The 20,479-nt window shown below is 44.4% G+C and overlaps 5 protein-coding genes across 5 annotated transcripts; 1 reads left to right on the forward strand and 4 right to left on the reverse strand.

Annotated features, from left to right (window-relative positions):
• Positions 1 to 1,723: 1,723 nt before the first annotated feature.
• F5891DRAFT_905574 (uncharacterized protein) lies at positions 1,724 to 1,966 on the reverse strand (the record flags this gene model as incomplete). Its single annotated transcript, XM_041373539.1, has 1 exon — positions 1,724 to 1,966. A coding segment is annotated over one exon (243 nt), but the record flags the coding sequence as incomplete, so codon positions are not given.
• Positions 1,967 to 2,721: 755 nt separating this feature from the next.
• On the reverse strand, positions 2,722 to 2,883 carry F5891DRAFT_904593 (uncharacterized protein; the record flags this gene model as incomplete). Its single annotated transcript, XM_041373521.1, has 1 exon — positions 2,722 to 2,883. A coding segment is annotated over one exon (162 nt), but the record flags the coding sequence as incomplete, so codon positions are not given.
• Positions 2,884 to 8,190: 5,307 nt separating this feature from the next.
• On the reverse strand, positions 8,191 to 8,934 carry F5891DRAFT_1185409 (uncharacterized protein; the record flags this gene model as incomplete). The annotated part of the gene is made up of 3 exons (XM_041366557.1): positions 8,191 to 8,365; positions 8,415 to 8,524; positions 8,572 to 8,934. The coding sequence occupies 3 exons, from the start codon at positions 8,932 to 8,934 to the stop codon at positions 8,191 to 8,193; spliced, it is 648 nt and encodes a 215-aa protein (XP_041228842.1).
• Positions 8,935 to 13,944: 5,010 nt separating this feature from the next.
• F5891DRAFT_947326 (uncharacterized protein) lies at positions 13,945 to 14,277 on the reverse strand (the record flags this gene model as incomplete). The annotated part of the gene is made up of 1 exon (XM_041374734.1): positions 13,945 to 14,277. The coding sequence occupies one exon, from the start codon at positions 14,275 to 14,277 to the stop codon at positions 13,945 to 13,947; it is 333 nt and encodes a 110-aa protein (XP_041228843.1).
• A 2,135-nt stretch (positions 14,278 to 16,412) lies between these two features.
• Positions 16,413 to 19,713, forward strand: F5891DRAFT_1018252 (phenylalanine ammonia-lyase). The gene is made up of 9 exons (XM_041361033.1): positions 16,413 to 16,554; positions 16,615 to 17,183; positions 17,241 to 17,647; positions 17,708 to 17,797; positions 17,877 to 17,986; positions 18,037 to 18,128; positions 18,183 to 18,424; positions 18,477 to 18,583; positions 18,638 to 19,713. The coding sequence occupies exons 1-9, from the start codon at positions 16,493 to 16,495 to the stop codon at positions 19,383 to 19,385; spliced, it is 2,427 nt and encodes an 808-aa protein (XP_041228844.1). The 5' UTR covers positions 16,413 to 16,492; the 3' UTR covers positions 19,386 to 19,713.
• Positions 19,714 to 20,479: the final 766 nt, after the last annotated feature.

Below are 20,479 nucleotides of genomic sequence, written 5' to 3' on the forward strand. Positions count from 1 at the left end.
ACAACCAAACATCAACAAATAATATAAAAGATCCAGTATGATCAGGGGTACTCATGTCCCTCCAGCGAAACCAGTACCCTTAACAGGGTCCTGGAATTGATCTGTAAGGGGTATTATATCCACTAACACCTAAAGTTGCTGTAGTTAGGGCTGTTCACCATACCATATACGGTGTACGGCCATACCATATATGGTGCACAACTGTATGAAGTCAAACAGTAGCCATCTATTACGGTTTACAAAAAACATGCTGACAGTACGGTACGGGGTACTTTACGGCCGTATACAGTACATACAGAGCCTTAAATGAGATCTTGAAGTGCAGTATGAGCTAAACAAAGCTTGGCTTTCACAAGCATTAGTGTCCTGATGGTCTCAGGCTTGAGGCTTGCATGCCGCATAGAGACTGTGTCCCAACCCCCAGAAAAGATCCATTCAACAGCAACAGCAGACCCTGCAAACAGTGCGAAGACAATAATTAAATATAAATGTTTTGAACATGCTATACGACACTCACCAGGGATTGCAAGAATGTCACGCGCAAGATGAGAAAGGTTGGGAAATTGCGCGTGGCGGCCTGCCCACCACTGAATGGGGTCACAAGTATTGAAATCCTCCTGCGGGAGCTTCAAGTACTCCTTGAATTCGTCTATCGAGGTATTTGATCGCTTCTTGTACCTTGCTGTGAAGTTGACCTTCATTGGAGACCATCTAGCATTCTCCGAAGGGCTCATTTCAGTGGGAGAAGGGACCGATTGGACTACTGGCACTGTAGCATACTGCATTCTATAAAGTGCATGTAGATCATTCTTCTGTGTCTCGATATGAGTTTGTGCAATGACATCACCACCACAGTCACCATGGAGCCCATAGTACGAAATGCGGGGGTCAAGAACTTCACAGAAAATAGACAATTAGCTAGCCAAACTGACTTGTAATAAAAAGTAACATACTTGAAGCCCAAACATAGAAAGGCGACTCATCAACCTTGAAGTAATAATCGCTGAGCTTACGATGAGTGCTTGTCAGTGCAGATCGAAGCTTTACTGGCACTGAATCTGGAAGCTCTGCTAAGTCTTCTTGAAGTGACTCCTGGAGTCCACAGAATATTGCATGTGCAGATGATAGCATAGGACGTTTTGTTGTGGACATTTGAGTGGTAGCAGAGCGAAAGGACTTCAACCATTGCGTGACTAGCTCTATCCCAGCCCAATCGGCATCAGAGAGTTCATATTGCCTGAGGTCACAAGTCTTTGCAACAAAGTCATCAATAGCTTGATGAAAATCAAGTGCCTGACATAGCATCTGATGCGTGGATGACCAATGAGTCTTGACGTCCAAGATGAGCATGAGGGCTACTTGACTTGTTGCATTATCGGCTTTTTTAAGAGACATTGTGACTTCTGCAAACCACACTTTCCGTCACTGTGGGCTTGAACGGACAGAATGGACTATTTTTCGAAGCTATTTCACTTAGTAGTTGAATATGCACCACGCAGTGCAATCATACCTTTGCAACAGCAGACAGTACCTGCTGCAACTGACTCAAAGTTATCCCTGGCAGGCTGGTCATCGGCATCACCTTCAGCCTCATCAAGAAGAGCTGCATAGTCATTATGCTCGCGATCAAGTGGTGCTGTGACTGAATCTTGATATGTGATTTGTTGATTTCGCTTCGCATCTGGCTTGATAGCTCCAATACCTTCAAGCAGCTGCATGACACCAAGTGGACAATGTGTGGCAAGCAACGGATGCATGAGTGCATAGCGGAGAAGTCAATTCCTTCATCAGCACACTTCTCTCCGAGTGCTTGAAGTAGAGTATCGTTATTTGAGGCATTATCACATACAATGGCCATGACCCGACTTTTCAGTCCATATAGCTCCAAGGTATGCCAAACTGCTTCAGCAAGATTAGCTCCGCTATGCTCACCGATGATCTCATGGAAATTGATCAAAAGTTCTTCTATAAATGTGCAGTTATAACTCAGTACTACAAGCTATAGCCACAGCGACATACCCAAGCTCCAGTCATTCATGATATAATGCATGACAATGGCGAGGAACACGAATTGATTACTTGAAGTTCATGCATCGAGAGAGAGACTGACTTTGGAATCGAGATTCTGTCACATCATATAGATGATTAGTTGTTTGTCTTCAGCTTGGCTTGACTCAACTCACCTCAATCATGTCCAGCTAAGTCTATTTGCTTATGCACAATAAACAAACCCGTACTCACACCATATTACAGACATATATGGCCATAATAATACAGCAACATACTGGGCCCCTGATACCCATACACCGTAACTGTCAACTGAAGGTCTAAACAGCCAACAGTACAGGTATGGTGACCATATTACGGCCCTGTAAAGTCCTGTCATACGGCATACAGTGGACAGCCTAGCCATGGTCCAGTTCAAGTCCGGTTCAGGCACATCTCATCTGAACCTGAACTCAAACTACTAAATAGATATGCATTTCTGCTGGACCTGAACCTGGATTGGTTTGATGACGGACTAGTTCTATGTGGTTCTGTTCAGGTTCAGACCAGTTCTAAACCAAAAATCAATGCCACAATAAAATTTTCATTACTACTTGGAGATTGCTATTCTGCATTGTGTTTCTGCACCTCCCATGCTGCATCGTCCATCAAGCACTTCTTCTGTGCTGTCTGCTGAGCAGCCAACTCTGCTTTTTGGCCCCTCCACTCCTTCTTATAAGTGCCCTTGACAGTTTGGATGTCACCGAAGTTCTTTGGGAGAAGGTGAACATGCCACTTTGTGTCTGTGAGCCCAGCATCTGAAAAGGCATGTTCACAAGGGATGGAAGACCCTTGGATAGGTAAAAATTTGAGTGCAATGCGACTCAGTACTGGATAGCAAACAGCATTAACCTGAGAAATTTACCATGAGCACAAGAAAGGAGTCATAAATTAACAGTAGTACCTGCCACCATGCAAGGATGAGCTCAGCTTGATGCTCAGGTGATAGACTCTTATCAATGCAAAGTAAATTTTTGGACAGATAAATTTGAGCTCTGCCTGCTGATCTTGAATAGTCTCTTTCTCTCATGCACAATGGTGTTCTGTGGCTCTTGTGATCAGACTGTTGGATGATGTGCATGAAATGGGTGTGGGTGTGAACAAGGTTAAATTAGAAGTAGATTTGGAGTAGGACTCTTGGTAATTGTCGAACTATATTCTTGTCAAGTCAATATCAATGATCCATGTGAAGGAAGGGCTGAACTGACCACTTTTTCCATGGTAGCAAGTGCTTGCTCTTGCCCGTCCACTGTCCATGCAACCATGAAGAATTCATCCTTGAGGCAAGGATTTAAATCTTTGTGATTGTCAGTACTATAACAGTTTGACGATCTGTCATTAGGTACTTACATATTGAAACCATGTGCACAGGAGAATTGTTAGTTTTGTTATAGTATTTTTTGAGGCTCTCGATCCCCGCCTCAATAGCTGGCTGTAGAGTAATCATTCTGGGGTCAGCTGGAAACTCACACCATTGGGCAAGGTGGTATTTGTATGATGGGAGGATCTGTCAAATTGTGGGATAATACTCAGCCAAGAACATTTCTTGAACCTTTGCAGCTTCCGCCAATACCTTGTGAACGAGAGTAAGTAGCTTCCATTCCTCCTCAGAAAGCTTATACTTTTCATACTTCAGCTGACCTTTGTCGACTTTGGGAACATCTTCAGAATCATCAGCCATGTTCAGGAAGGTTTTGACAGCCTAACAAATAACACAACTCAGTACTAGGATACTGAAAGCAGACGTGCCTTCTTACCTTCTTAAGTACCAGTAAGTGAGTGATAACACCATACCAAGAGCCCCAACATGTCTTGCAATAAGGCAAAAGCTCAAGGGTGTTGTTACCTATGGCATCTATATAACATTTCTTGAAGTATTTCTTGGCTTGCAGTGATCAGCAGACCTGCTTACATACATCAGCGCAAATTGTAGAAGACAAGCATGATAGATGAACCTTTGCAATGAATCTGCAAACTTTCAGAAGAAGCCTAGCGACAAGCTTAGCTTGCTGGGAATATGAAGCCTGAGGAAGCTCAGCAATGATAGTCTCCATTTCTCATACAAGTTCTTTGACTTCCTCCTCTATATCCTCATCATCAAACTTGACAGATACTATGTGAGATGACAAATCTGTGGGTTGTCCTTTGACAGTCTTCTTAAGTGCAGGCAAAAGTTTGGCCAGGAACCTGCCTTCAGCAAGGGCAATGGCATATGAAAAACAACTGCAGAAGGCATATTAGCAAACTTTGTACATGAAAACAACAATTCAAAGCTGACTGAGAGCGTTGCTCCACTGTGACGAAATTGATCTTATCAGCCTTGAGTTTGCTACTGACTATCTGCATGCTTTTGTCATCGACAGTTACATTGTCAGAGGTGATATTCTGTATCTGAAGAGAGAGTCAGCCATAATGCAGACATCAAGCATAAACTATAGATTACCTTATTACAAATGTTAAAATTTTTCATCACACTATACAGTTCTTCTCCCAAATTTTCACTGCTACGACTTCTTTCTACCTTGGAGAATGCCATCAGTTCAGAGTGAAGTTTCCATTCTTGCAAGATCCAGTGTGCTGTGATTGCAAGGTATGATGTCATGATTTTCAAAGTCCACCCATCAAATGTGAGGGAGACACGACCTGGAGCATCCTACCAATAATAGTATGAGATAACTCCATTTTTTGGGTTGTAGTGTGGTACATACTTGTAATTCTTTTGCAATATCAGCTCAAATTGCCTCTACACGTTCTATGACATCTTCAGTGACTTTCGTGTGATGGGGGATGTCTGAATTCTTCGTCTTGCTGCGTCCATTATAGTGAAGAAGCTTCCAAAATGCATCATGGTTAACAATAGATAAAGCCTGTATGTAATATGTTAAGTAACACTACATGTTCGAGTTCTAAATGTACCTGGTCTGTTTCGATGATGAAGTGAATAATACATTCATGAAGCTGTTCTTTGCTCCACTCCTCTGGCCTCTGGATAGTTTCAGTGAAACTGAGAATTGATTGTTGTCTGTAGAATGTGTGTAAAGTCAGTGACACATTTGTGAATGAAGAGACTTGGCAGGTTGACGCACTGCTTATTGCCATCAGATTTACCCTCCAAGCAATCCAATTCTTCTTGCAGAATGCAACATTCATGTATATCAATTTTTGCCATGATACATCTTTCTTGGTATACTTTGTAATGATCCATACCCATCTGGCAAACATGTGTGTGCATCATGCTATTATTACCCTTGAATACTGTCTGCAACTTCCCATATTTACTTGGGTTGCTCTTTTTCTTATCACTGAAATCACTAGGATAAGCTGAAATACACGAATATAATTTCCTATCACTTACTCAGCAAACCTAGCACACATAGCCTTCTACCAGATTATGGGAGTCGACAGGTTTGAACATGGTCAAAATATCAGCAGTGCCATCACCTTTTTTATGTCTCTTTTTCTGAGTAGGTTCATCCTCCTCATCGTCTGATTCTTCACCTGCAGTACTAGTGTTAGATGCTAAGTCTTGAGATTGCAAGGCTTTAACCTGTTCTATCAGTGCTGGCTTTGAAGGTTTGGTTACCTTTGGAACAGGCACATCTTTCTTATTCTGGTGAGTACTCGAGCCTTTGGACTTGGAAATTGTGGATTTAGTGTTATCTGCCTTGTATTTCTGTGTGTTTCCAAAGGTTGCTGGAGTCAGTTGGGTACTAAATGTGAAGGTAGTAGATTTATTAGGTAATGTTGGTGATAGTGATGGAGAATCAACTGGGGGTGAGGAAGCAGTATTTTGTGTAGGTGAATGTACCTATTGTATATTGCAGGCTTCTTTAAGTAATCCATCAATATTGAGTGTACACTAGTCCATTGTGTGGGGGTTGAGACAAAAAGCCTCCAGGTATATTTGTTACTTAGTAGAAAACTGTACAGTACCAAATATCTAGATGATCAAGATTGTTGCCACTCATAACATCTAATTATATTTGTTTATGGATCCTACTGATTGGTTTGGTGATGGTTCAAACAGGTTTGCTACGGTCCACAAATTCAGTCAGTCCCTGAACCTCGAATTTCTCCCCTGCTGGATGCTCTTGAATCTGACCGTTGTTGAACTGACAATGAGACTAAATAACTTTAGTAATAACATCAATTAGACCTCATAGGTGGAACAGCAGAAATACACTACTTAGAAATATTTGAAGGAGTTTAATGATCTAACACCTCCCTCAACAAATCTCACCATTAATGGAGACAAGTAGATTCAGCGATATAGGGATCAGATTCTTGAAGTATAATTAAGGTATTATATATCTGACTGATAATGTTCAACAGACCTGAAGTCTACCCAGTCGCTATATGTAAGAATAGTATAATATAAAAGATATAGACCTTAATTATATGTAAATATTCAGTTCTAGAGTTATCCTGAGCCCAACCTACACCCCTATCCCTGGACCAAGAACAGGAGTAACTCAAAGGTATTATAAGGGTACAAGGATATCATAAGGGTATAGGGGTATTGTCACCATCTAAGCTAGAAGAGACATAGATTTCACTTATATTTTATTCTATCTTACTCAAATAATAACCAACTCACAATATAAGATCACAATAAGCCTAGTAACCATTGTACTGTTGACAACTTCAAAATTTCATACTTATCTATCACTCCTATGGTAGATGTATTATGCCTAGGCCCAGGGGTATATGGATCTCCAGATTCAAACTCACACCGCTACCCTTAAGTGTCCTTATCTCTGACCCCCAGGGATTACTCATACTCTGTCTATTCCTACCTAGGCCATAGTTCTAGCCTTATAGAGTATGAGCATAATATTAGACTGAGCTACTATATGGCTAGTACTATTCTGTTATGCTATATTAATTATGGACTCTAGAAAACAGTCTTACTAACCTTCTAAGTGTTAGACTGAGTGTTGGACCAAAATTATATAAGGAGGAAAGTAAAGAAGCTTTCAGATCTATCAAAAGTATCAATTTTTACATAACACTTTGAGAGTAGAAGTACACCATATATCTCATTAGACTCAGAGGCTATCTTTAAGTCCAATAGGTACAAGCTCTCAGACATGTCCTTCTTAGTCTTAGACTCAGAGTCAAAAAGACAGTCTCTATGCACTAAATTAACTTTAGTGGGGGGCAGCATTTACTTGAAGGATTAGCAGAGACAATTTACTAAAATGTTCTCACCTAAGGCTGAAGACTGGTTTTCAACACTTTTAGCTGGGTGACTTCCAGATATTGAAAATTATTAATAATTTAATTCAATTCATAAAGACATAGCATGGTCACCTTAACAAATAACTTTGTAAGAGTGAACATAGGCAAAGATCTCTTTGGCAAATAAGTGTAGAACTATTCATTGATAGTAATATTATGTTCAAATTGTCAAATGAGAGCTCAAGAAATATAAATATGAATTGAAGATTTACTTAGGTAGAATCTTCCAAAAGACCTTTTAGCATTACTTGATGCAAAGTAACTGTAAAACTTTAGGAGTATCAACTGCATTGCAGAACCTAAATGCAGAGGTTCTCACAGATGCAATTCAGGCAATAATAAGTTTGGTACAAAGGAAGACATTTGAGTTTACAGTAGTAAGTAATTCTAAAGATATTTAAGGAATTTTGACAAGTGAGGGATAGGCAAGAGCATAGGTATGGGTAATCCATAATAGGTGATAGATAAGGGTACCAATGAGTATGAATATAGGTTGTAATTTTGTAACCCACATAAACACCTATACTTATAATATACCCATTATAGTCACAGTGTAGCACTTACACTTGAACTCATTCTTGTATTCGTTACAGTCCTTCAGGCAACCCAGCATCCTTCTTTCGTTTTCATTGCTATATGTACTAGCTCTCATGATTAATGTTAAGAACATAATTATGCACTGGATTGCCAGTTAGATAAAGCAGCTAAAACATTATGGTATAATCTACAACTACCAGGTCACTATAATAGAAAAGTAACTTATCTGTAAAACATGTGAAGATGATTCTCTGACCCTTCATAACTGGTGCACTGAAGTGGGCCAGCATATGTGCTAGAACTGCTAGCACCTGGCCAGGGTAAACTGGGATTTTTATATCTAGTTATGATGTACAAAATTCCCCCCTAATCCCACACCACAAATACAAAAGCATATATGGCATGATCATCATTCCAGTCAATATAAGTAATTCCAGACCCAGCCTCCTTGGCAGCAACTGTAAAAAATGCTCCACCCATATCAAGATTGGGATGCAATTCAAACTGGCTCCCCAATTTGTCAAGTACACAATTGTGTGCTCTAGGAAGGCCCATGAAAAGTCATCATAGATACAATGCAATAGACATACCCGCAAAGTGCCTTCCATTGTGCCGGGGCATGTTCTTTAAAAACACCACTAATTTCACTGGCAATGTGTGTCTTGATGAAATGAAGCAGATTGTCTATAGCCTCAATAGCCTAGGGCGATTGAGATCCAGTCTTCAAAGTCAATTGAGACTCTTTACCAGTGACTCCCATATTCCCAGGTGCCATGCCTCAGAAGCCGAGCAATTCTTGTCACACTTCAGGAGGTGCACAGGCTTTGCAGCTATCAGCCGGTCCCACTGGAACCAAAGATGATGCTGTTCCTCTGCGGTAATGAGGTGTTCAAATTGCATGATGATATAAGGAGGTATGTCCGCAGGAATAGTGGCAGGGTCAAGATGATCAAGAGGTAGAAGTATTTTTCTGGTATCAGGAAGTGTCTTGAGTTCGGCAACTGTGGTGGGGTATTGGCATTTTGCCATCATCTTGTGAACAGTTTTGCCAGATGGGCAAACCTTCAAGAAATCACCTGGGAATGACTCAATCCTATAAATATCTGGCATGCATGTGAGACATATTTTTCAATAAAAAAAACAACCTACATAGGGCCTTGTTCAATTGTGCATCCTTAATTTTTGTAGCACTTACACTTGATGCTCATTCTTATATATGTATCTATGCTTGCTTGTGAGTGTTATACTACTTGTCTATACTTATTTTTGTTACTTTCACCTATTCCAGGTTGTTTTCTGGCATGTTTCATACTCTGCACTTGCTTGTGTTTGTCTGCACATGTTATGTGTCGAATGTTCATTTGTGAGTGTTTTCTCCAAGCCTGTAACTAGTGATGTACAATGCACAAGGCATATTTACACATGTAGGCTCGACTTTGGATAGGGAGTTAGTGGCATTAGCACTTGTCTAGCGAGTATAGCAGACTAGGCTGTGCAAGACCACTACAACATTTTATATTGCTGAATACTTACTTTGTATAGTATCAAGCATTGTTGTATCTTTACAGCGGGGTAGTGGGTTTGGGTTAGCAGGTTATGGGGAATGGGAATGGTGATAGCAAACATCAGGAAAGTGAGGGATATGCAGATTATCAATAATGACAGGTATTTCAGATAGAAAGAGCGGTAATATTTTGCAATATCAACTAAGAACTATGAAATATTGGGTTTGACCACAAGGTGTTGGGAAACGGCTCCCTACTACTTGGATGATGAATATGCTATGTGGAAACCAATATATATATAAGTACGTACAAATCCAGAACCCTATAGGCGAAAGTAGTGGCCGAAGATTTTGGGTCCGATGTATATGTAAATAAAAACAAGGTGCTGTGGACTATGGGAAAACATGTAATAGCATTGGCTACAACATGAGTAATGTACAAATAATGAACTATGCACCTAGTGGGGCTAGCAGACAAGATGAGACACGGATAGGACAAGTGTGTGGGAAAACATCAGGTCTGATGCGGCCAAAATGTCGGGTCCACTAGTCAAAGTATCAGGTTTGGCAGATATGCATTGGGTTGCATTGGGAAGTGAATATTGTGTGACAGACATTTGATGTGATGTGTGAAATGGCTGAATACAAGCCCAGTGCCAGCTTGAGTGTTACATCATCCATATTAGTCTTCCCTCTTGTTTCTGAACATCTGCCAGAATTCCCACACATCAGACTCCAGACTTCCAGACTTCATTTTATAGCCCTCAGAATTTAAGGGCACATACTCAGGTAAGGGGCACAGTGCATGAGCTGAAGCTAAGCCCTTCAGATCCAACCCTTTGAGCATGTTTTTAACAATGACACCAAATACTCAGTGTCCTTCTTGAAGATGAGCTTGGCTAATACTTGGTAGATCTCCCCTTTGTCTTTCCCACAAATGCGCTCCTTTGAGTTATTGTTGTTGGTAGTGGAGGATTTCTTTCCCTCATAGAATAGAATGCAGGCATCCACAAAGTGAGTAGTGATGTGTTGTACTAGGGTATCCATATGATGAAGGTCCAAGGGTCAGGTCCAGCAAACAATGATCTTTGGATTGGACCCCTGCACTTGACCTTTCCCTCATCTATTGTATTTAGAGGCAAGCGGATGATGCAGAGGGAGCTAATAGAACAAACGATCTCAGTACTTGTGACAAGACTCAGTGTATAATTGGTATATGTACCTAATAGAATGAACACTATGAAAGACATTAGCTATGTTTTTGTTGTGCAACTAATGGTACTCACATCTCAGTACTTGTAACAAGACTGAGATGCATCTAACTATTGGCTCTAGCTATAAGGCAAAACAAGTAGGAAGATATATTAATCAAAGACACAAAAAATAAGAGAGGGCACAAGCCACTGTCAATGCATGCTTATCTGTTTCTGCTATAGCATGCACTCATACCTCATGTGTCGGATTCATCGGCCTTTGTCTGCTTGTAACTTGACATCATCTATGGATGCAGGCAGTTGTGGGGGCAGCTCCATCATCTTTAGGCAAGCTCAAGAGTTTGCTTATAGCCTTGCAGAATGCCAGGCACATTGGCAAGCAGGAGGCACCAATATTGACACTCTGATTGGTAATGCCAGCCAAATCCATCTAGAATTTTTGGTTAGCCAGTATTTTAGTGCACATTTTAGCAAGTCTTGAAATGTACTTTGAGTATCACTATATTCAAGTTGTCAACTATATCCCACTCATCATATGTTAGAGCTAGTTTGGAAACCCATGTGAAGTCAGGTTGAATCAATTTGCAGTCAGGCAAGCATGGTCGGCACGCCACCCCGAACGGCTGACTTTCAACCTTGCTTGCATCGTACTACTACTGTTATCACATCGATAATCTTAAGGATCTTGACAAGTGTTGTATCTCTACCAGCTCTTGCTGCGCATTACTGTAACTACTGTTCTCACTACAATGACATGTCCAGAGATCCAACAACGCCTCCTTCACTATGCTAAAATCCTCATCAGCATCCTGATATGTGCTACAGGATCCCTACTACAATCTACCTACTCCAAAGACCCAGAACCGTACCACACATCCATTCTCTCTGGTGAAGGCTGGCTTATGGAGCTTCTTACTGGACATCCGGAACACATTCGATGCGAACTGGGTATGCATGCACATGCTTTTGAAGCACTCATCTCTGAGCTCCTTAACTTCAGTTATGTTGACTCCAAGTTCGTCTCGTTGGAAGAACAAGTCGCTATATTCCTGTATACTAGCATCACGGGCCTGACTACCCAGCATGTTGGAGAGCAGTTTCAGAGATCAACAATACAATTTCATGGTGAGCGCTATTATTTTTTGATCTATACAATACATCTAATATTTCCTAGTTATTTTAAAAGGATTCAACACATATTCTCGTCCCCCCCGTTCTACACTACCTACGTCCACTTACCAGACAGGCACTTCGGTCTCAAAAAAAATAAAAAACAACCCCAAATTTTGGCCATTTTTCTGTGATGCTGTTGGCGCACTCGACGGAAGTCATATTCATGTGTCACCCCCTGCCTTTGAACACACTGTATACCGTAATTGCAAAGGTTTCAGTTTCGCAGAACTGTTTATTTGCTTGCGACTTCGACCTCAATTTTGTCTACTCTTTGACCGGGTGGGAGGGTTCAGCTAATGATTCTCAGATTTATGAGGATGCACATGTGCATGACTTCCACATTCCACGACAGAAGTACTACCTAGCAGATGCAGGATTCCCGCTTTGCCCTGAACTTCTTGTGCCATACCGTGGTGTCCGTTACCACCTTGCGGAGTGGGGCCGTGCAAATATCAGGTATGTTTTTCTAACTTCTTTGTTTCTCTAACTTATATTTTGATGGCAGGCCCATCAATAAAGAGGAGCTCTTCAACCTATGCCACGCGTCTGCACGAAACATGATAGAGCGCATCTTTGGTGTCCTAAAACGCCGCTTTCGCATTCTCCTTTTGGCACCAGAGTACCCCCTCGACACTCAAGCACGAATTCCTGCTGCACTTGTGCACAATCCACAACTTCCTACGCCTACATGATCCCAGTGAGGATGAAGAGTCACACGGCGAATCATACGCGTCTGAGAACCCTGATTTTCAGGGACAAGCTGATGATGACGACGACGACGACGACAATGAAGAAATGAACGACAATAGTGGTCATGCGGTGAGTGGTCGCGCAATGCGTGAATGCATTGCGCAAGCAATGTGGGATCAGTATCAGGATGTCATACATGAGAGGGCTTTGTTGGACTCAGGTTCAGACTCGGAGGTATCAGACGCGTTGGACGAGAGCGAATTGGAAAGCGTAGCATAGAAACACATGTAATTCGGTACAGAAACAACAAGTACTTGGTATGGAAACAGCTAGTTCAGCTAGTGATTGAGTATGAAAAAAACAAATGAGTGCATGCAAGATTGAACAAATAGCAGGTAAACTACATGGCGCTGGTGGCACAGTTACAACTGCAGACAGACGTATGGCACTTGTGGTGCTTGCGGGACCTTCTGAAATCTATACTGGATCATGTGCTGGATGAATGCATACCGCGTGTCTTTGTCATCGTTTTGAAGGTATATGTTGGTGACAGCTGGGTCATCTGCAAACATGTGCATGACAATGACCCTCTCCTGCAACAGATAGTAGTCTGCATCTTCCCTGTTCAAGATATGCAAGGCAGCGTGTCTCTGCTTCTCCAGCCTTTCCGCATCAGTAACCATACCCTTCTCGATCACATCGGTGAGACGATTGATGGACCCTTGCATGCCCACAACAGCTGCAGCTGGCGTGATCTTGGCTGCTCTTGCAGCACTGGTCATCATTGCAGATTGGCCACTGTCAGCGCATGACTGGGTTGCACGTGACTTCTGTTTCTTTGACCCTCGAGCCTCAGATTGTTGTGGCAGTTCAGATGTCGATGAAGGTACTGTGGATGCGAATGTGGCCGCATTATCATGGAACATGGATGTGGCATCGTGTGAGCACTTTCCGGTACTGGAGGTTGTAGAGATAGCTGGTCGAGTGGCAGCACTAGACGGGGGAGGAGGAGAAGCGATGGTATTGGTCCCGGACATAATGACATCACCACTTGTGCCAGCAGCGGCACTCGTGGAGCTAGTAGATCCGCCACTCGTGCCAGTGATGGCACTCATGGAGCTAGCAGATCCAGGAGCCTGAGCTCCTGGGGCATCCACCCCAGGCTCATCGTCAATGGAGGGCGCAGGAACATTGGTGGCTCGGAAAGCCGCTGCCCCTCGTGTGCCACCCACAGGTAAAATCTCCTGCATCCGCTCAAGATAGACCCATCTGGAGTTTCGGAAAGGGCGCATCACAGAATTGGACTGAAAGAAATGTAGTATTAGTAAAACAACATGACATGAGAGTATAATGACATACCTTTTGCTGGACATATGCATCAAACACTGCCGCTGCTGCTTCCCCCTGGATGTTCGCACCGTACTCAGGGTGCCACTGATTGATTCCAGACTGCTTGCAATACTTATCGATAGCATTGTAGATCTGTTTCAACTAAACACATGTTAGCTGAGATCGATAAACTGATAACGTAGATTGAAATCAGCAACTCACTGATGTCCACTTTGTCTGGCACATTTTGCCAGTCTTTTGTGGGCCCTGTGTCTTCTTGGGTGCGATATCCCTCGCTGCTCCATTGAATGTTACCATCTTGAAGTTGCCTCCTTCGGCACACTCTGACCAATGTTCATGAAGGTAGTCGACCAGCGCAGTTACTTCTGATTCGGTCCAAAATGCCTTCTCTTTCTCTTGAGCCATGAGAACAGTAGTGTAATGTGCAGCAAGAGCTGTTAGAGATACAACACTTGTCAAGATATGTTTATGATGGGTGAGATGGACACCCTTGAGATTATCGATGCGATAACAAGATTCCATGGTGGTACACTGGTAGTAGTAGGATGCAAGCAAGGTTGAAAGTCAGCTGTTCGGGGTGTGCCATGCCGACCATGCTTGCCGAATGCAAATTGATTCAACCTGACTTCACATGGGTTTCCGAACTAGCTCTTATAGCATGTATCCCATGATAGGAATGCTAAATAGCTAGCTTCAAAAGTTTGTCTCAGCCAATCAATTCACATGTCTAAGACACAAGAAATATAAATCAATATTTGGCAAGGAGCCAATCAAAATAGTTCAAGGCTGATTTTGCGCCAAACTCCGATTACATAATGACCAACACTCGCAGTCTAACCCCTGCCATGATGAAATCAATTTTGAAGCTTCCTCACAGTGCACCACCTGTGGCAGTGACGACTAGATAACGTTTGGTTACATTGTAATCTTGCTCTGTCTGGAACCTTTGACCATTTAAGCTTTAGTCACTCGCGGCCTCGAACACGAGGCAAACATAGTACAACGGCAGGCTACGGTCTGTTAGGTCGTGACGTGATGAAGGGTATTGATCGGCGACCAGTATCCTACTAATCTTAGCAGATAATGAATCTGCCAAAACGCTTTACATACCCACTTCCCACGACATCAACGCCGCCGAATCTAGCATACATTATCGCAGTCGGTTGGTGTAGTAGCCGGAGTTGGAGCAAGAAGTTCAGGGTAGTATAGGCCCTGGATCCTGTAGTACGCATCCCAAAGACTTTGACAATATAATCAAAAGTGAACCAAGAACCAGGAATCCCCCTGAAAAGCCCGTGCCAGGCCCAGCCCGCGGCGAGTACCGATAAAAAGGCAGGGAATGACTTGTCCACATCCACCACCAATGAACGGCAGAATACGAGGCTAATAATAAATTGGTGTTTTGCCAATGACGCGGCGCTTACTGTTATGGTATGGGTCGCATCATGGTAGCAGCACATACTAGATTATCGGTCTCTGCCGCCCCGAGCAACCATGTTCGGGACGCAGCTCGGGACTCAGGAGGCGAAATGAAGTCGTCCCTCAGCAATCTAAAATCTGAAACTGGCCAGAGAATTCTGCTTCAGAAGACGATATATTTGCGCCGCTCGAAACAAGTGATATGTAAAGCCGACAGATAAAAATTGTTGTCGGACGGAACTTGGAACTTGATTCATTTAGTAGTACGCGACGTTGAAGATGCTAGCAGTGACTGCGAATGGGAGAATACAACAGGAATACGTGTTGAATCATGGGGTGGACTGCTACCATGAACTGCGAGAAACGAGGAATGGCGTCTCCATCGGGCGAATGGCATTAGGAACCTAGAAACCCAAGCTATGGTATGCTTCAAGTTAGTGTGTACTATCCATAGGCGAGATTCGTAGATTTGCTCACGAGTAAGCTTCGATAAATCGACCGGGGAGATCATACGATACGATACAATACAAGAGATAAGATAAGAATAAGGGTCACATGCAGACGCGGCAGGCAAGGAAAAGGATCCCTGTAAAAATGATCCTGGCCCGGATCATTGAGATAAGTGGAGATAGTCTTTGAGCCTGTGATACCTTGACAGGACGGGGATGGACCGACGAATCAACTGCGGATAATCCAAACGTATTCTCACCGAATGAAACTGAAAGACAGGACGAACGTTTGTTTCAGCCGTGATAGACCCTGCGCACAAGAAGAATGAAACCGCGAATAGCGAAGAGTACAGCATGAAGTTATTTGTGTTCTGGAGGCTTGGGAAGTAGAACGGATACTATGAGGTACCGATAGCATAGCGGTTTCGATTGAACTGGGGGTGAGGATACCGTGATGGTCATGAGTATAGTATCGATACGGTTCTCCCGCGAAAGTACGTGGTTTCGGTTCAATTGGCCACGGGGACAGTAAGACGTTGCTGGCACGGATCATAGAGTGACCCCCCTAGGGGGGTTAACTCAAGTGGGGGGTCGCGAAGAGAACGTATGGATCTCGATTCAGGTGAGCGTCTGAATTTATTAAAGTGCTGTGTCACATACTGTGTCATGTTTAACAAACCTGTTCAGAAAAGAAGGAAACTGCAACTGCTTCAACCGGGCGGATCACGCCGTTCGAAGAGAAACACATATAAAACCCAGTAAGTATCCGTTACGAAGTCTGCATTCTAACTCGGACTGACAAGGCTATATAAACAGTTTAATACCCTCCAGCACTTACCACAACCCATTCTTCTTCACCTCACCTCACAATGGCTACTCAAGCTCTCGTCTCTCAATATGTTCAGGACGTCAAGGAGCTAGACTCCTACCTGTATGTTAACCTCGTTCACATAAGTATTGCCAGTACTTATTGACATTCTTTCTCCCGTAGCACAGGGTCTCCCATTACCATCACTGGGTCTTCCTTATCCCTCGCTCAAATTGCTGCTATCGCGCTCTACCCACCTTCATCCGGTTCCAGTAATCCAGTTAAAATTCAACTTACTGATGACCAACAAGTCAAAGCAAAAGTATCTGCTTCCCGTGCTGTCATTGAAAGTAAGGTCGCAGCAGGCATCAGTGTCTATGGTGTTAGTACTGGTTTTGGTGGCAGCGCGGACACAAGGACAGATGACCCTATTGCACTCGGCGCTGCTCTCCTCCAACACCAACATGCTGGCGTGATCCTCCCTACTTACGCACCGAGTTCCTCTACTGCTATCCCCACCCTCTCTACTCTAGATAGCAACGCTTATCCTTCTCCCGCACCGCTCTCTGATCCATTCACCAGCACTACAATGCCACCCCCTTGGACACGTGCTGCTCTCCTTGTTCGCGCTAACAGTCTCATGCGCGGACACAGCGGTATCCGTTGGGAACTTGTCCAGAAAATGGCAGAGCTCCTCACTAAAGGTGTTACCCCAGTCGTTCCTTTAAGAGGCAGCGTCAGTGCCAGTGGAGGTAAGCAATTTATTTCTTGTTCCTTACCTTGCTGGGGTCCTAATTCCTTTCTCACAGACCTATCTTCTCTTTCCTACATTGCTGGAACACTCATTGGAAACCCCGCTATCAGGGCTTGGGTTCCCTTGCCCTCCCCCTCTTCAGCTATATCCAGCACTTCCTCAACCCCCTTGTCAACTGAAACATCTTCGCCAGACTCTTCACCTGATTTGTCTCCCTTCTCTGCGAACACCCCCCTCCCACCTTCAAGCGATACCCTTAACCTACCCACAGATACTCTCAAAGTGGACAAGTACGGATCATACGCCCTCCTTCCTGCCCCACAGGCCTTGCAGATCGCCGGCATCACCCCCCTCCCGCTCTCGAGCAAGGAACACTTGGGGATCCTGAATGGCACGGCATTTAGTGCAGCTGTGGGTGCATTGGTTGTGAGAGGCGCACGGGGAGTGAGCGTGTTGGGTGCCGTGAGTGTTTTTATGTTTGACCTTGTTTCTTGCATTGAATTGACTTGTGTGCGGCTATAGGTCCTAACAGCCATGTCCGTGGAAGCGATGCTCGGTGCAAAGGGCAGCTTTGATCCCTTCGTCAGTGAAGCAAGGCCTCACATTGGACAGGTGTGTTTTTTCGGATTTTTCACGCGGTTAATAGAGCTGATTTTTTTTTCTTGTGGTGACCCCCGGTGGCTCAATCCAGATTCATTCCGCGCATCTCATGCACACTTTGCTCGCCGGATCTTCCTTTGCAAGTGAACATGAGGTAGAAGTCAAGATAGACGATGATGATGGGGTGTTGAGGCAGGATCGGTAAGTTTCGATTTTAATCTCACCAAAACTAAATGCTTATACCCCTGCAGTTACTCTCTCCGTACAGCCCCCCAATGGCTCGGTCCTCAATTTGAGGATCTTGCAAATGCAGCACAAGTAGTCACGACTGAGGTCAACTCCAGTAAGTCGCCCCCAGTCCAGTAGCCATGTACCAACTCATTCCTTACCCCAACAGCCACCGATAACCCGCTCATCGAGCCTCCTTCTGCGTCGAACAACCAGACCGGACAAGTTCACCACGCAGGCAACTTCCAGGCGCTCGCAGTGACAAACGCGATGGACCACGTCCGTCTCAGCCTCGCGCACATCGGGAAGCTGATGTTTGTGCAGCTTACGGAGATTCTGAACCCAGCAATGAACCGGGGCTTGTTCCCAAATTTGGCGGGTGGTGAGGTCGGATTGGATTTCGGGTTCAAGGTGCGTGATTCTGGTTTGGTTGTGGTCGATGGCTTATCGATTATATGGACAGGGTGTTGATATTGCTGCTGCGTCATATGTGGGCGAGTTGAATGTGCTTGGTGGAATGAACGTGGGCGTAGGCAATGTTAGTGCTGAGATGCACAATCAGAGCGTAAAGTACGTCTTTTCTTTTCTATCTTCCTTCCTTGAATAACCTATTCAACCCTACAGTTCACTCGCGCTTATCTCAGCACGGTACACCCTCAATACACTCGATGTGACTACTCTCCTTGCCGCCTCACACCTGCTCGTGATATGCCAGGCGCTCGATCTCCGCGCACTCAATGAGGAACTGCGCAAGGCGCTCCCAGGACTCCTCCGCTCATCTCTCCTCGACACCTTCCCTTCGCTCACTGACATTACCACAAGTAGCTCGCTCGTGGCAGCTATCATCCCAGCGCTCACAGAGACGCTCGATCGCACGACAACGCTTGAGACAAACGTACGGATGTACAAGGTTGCAAGCGCATGCGTGGTACCGCTCGTGACGGCCCTCTCAACCTCTCCAGTACAAGGTGCAGAGCTGGGCGCACTTCCAGTGTTCATTGCATCTGTTGCCGCAGGGCTAGTGAACAAACTGACGGAGTTGCGGTGCGCGTATCTGGGCGTACAGCCGTTCGCAGTGCGCGGCGCAAGCCCGAGTGCTGAGAAGACAGAGGTAGCATGGCGTGGTCCCGCCCCAGCAAGCAAGTACCTCGCGCCACGGACGCGTGCACTCTACGAGTTTGTGAGGGTGACACTGGGTGTGCGAATGCACGGGGCTGGGAATCTCAGGGGGGATGTATTTGGAATGCGGGATGGCCTAGAGGGTGCGGATGGGACAATTGGGAATGGAGTTTCAGTCATTTGTGAGGCGATTAGGGATGGACGGGTCGGACGGGTTGTGGTGGGAATGCTTGAGGGCATTGAGGGCTTGTAAAGAGCTTTCGCAGTCCTTCCACGAAGACCGTCTTACAGGCCTTCACGTACTCAGTCCGAGCCGATTCGGAGAAGCGGTCGATGCGTATAGTATCGTCATCCTCCTACTTTGATTTGTTTTATATTCATGAGACCTTATTTGATCATGGGCATATGTCCTTCATTCCCTTGCATGCATATACACTAGCCTTCCGCAATTCTTTCCTATACCTTTCAAAGATTCTCCAACTAAATCACGTATAACAGGTCTCTCGAATAGATTTATGATACTACGTGTTTACATAATAGAGTTTGTTGGCGTGTTAACAACGTTGAAGTCTTTTGATTTTTGGTATTGAGCTGGCACAAATGCAAGTACTACAGGTATAGTACGACACTAACCAGAACCGTATGTGTCTTTGACATTTTGTGAAACACCGTGACGGTCGCAGCAAGACTCGCCCACCACCACCGTGACATGCTCCTCCGTCACGGTCGCGATTCGCGTCGTGAGTTGATATTCGATCAAGCTGCTACAACGAGGCTTTCCCATCTTCCGAAAGGACTAGTGCCGGTCAATGATCGAGAGGCTTGAACTCGTTAGCAGTCCTGCTACTTTCTGCACGATGGGCTATTCGGTTATTCGGTTATCCGATTGTCCCAGGTTCCTAGTAAGGTCTGACCAGGACGGCTACAATATGTGCCTATCCGGATCCTCTCTGTCAGAGCATTTTTCTTTGGTGAGTGTCCGCGGCTGGTAACCGACCAATATTAGCTTTAGGTGTCAGCGTCTAATTCGCTTGCCTCACCTCTGTTCGCTTGTAAACACATGGCTTCCGAGACAATGGAGCAGGACGAGGTGCAGATAATGATCTTCCCACAACAAAGTTTCTAAGGTGAGTTTCATTTCACCCGGTTGCATTCGAAGCACCCGTCCTTATGCGTCTGGGGCCGTCTGGGTTGGGATAGGCCTCTTTCATTCGTAGGTTTCCGAGATTAGGTGACGACAAATTCAAGTGACAAATTTCTGGAGCTCGACACGAAATAACAATGTAACCCCCCTACCCCACGGGGACTTGGTACGTATTCCCCTCCATAAGCATAGACGAACAATCA

The sequence above is a fragment of the Suillus fuscotomentosus genome, assembly GCF_016647785.1.
Source record: "Suillus fuscotomentosus strain FC203 chromosome Unknown F5891scaffold_13, whole genome shotgun sequence".
In the NCBI taxonomy this organism is placed as follows: Eukaryota; Fungi; Basidiomycota; class Agaricomycetes; order Boletales; family Suillaceae; genus Suillus; species Suillus fuscotomentosus.

Excerpts from the sequence above, each read along its gene's own strand:
- F5891DRAFT_1018252 (XM_041361033.1), top strand. The coding sequence starts at position 16,493 with ATGGCTACTCAAGCTCTCGTCTCTCAATATGTTCAGGACGTCAAGGAG. Across the intron at positions 17,184-17,240 it reads CAGCGTCAGTGCCAGTGGAG|ACCTATCTTCTCTTTCCTAC; the intron begins GTAAGCAATTTA and ends CCTTTCTCACAG. Across the intron at positions 17,798-17,876 it reads CAAGGCCTCACATTGGACAG|ATTCATTCCGCGCATCTCAT; the intron begins GTGTGTTTTTTC and ends GGCTCAATCCAG.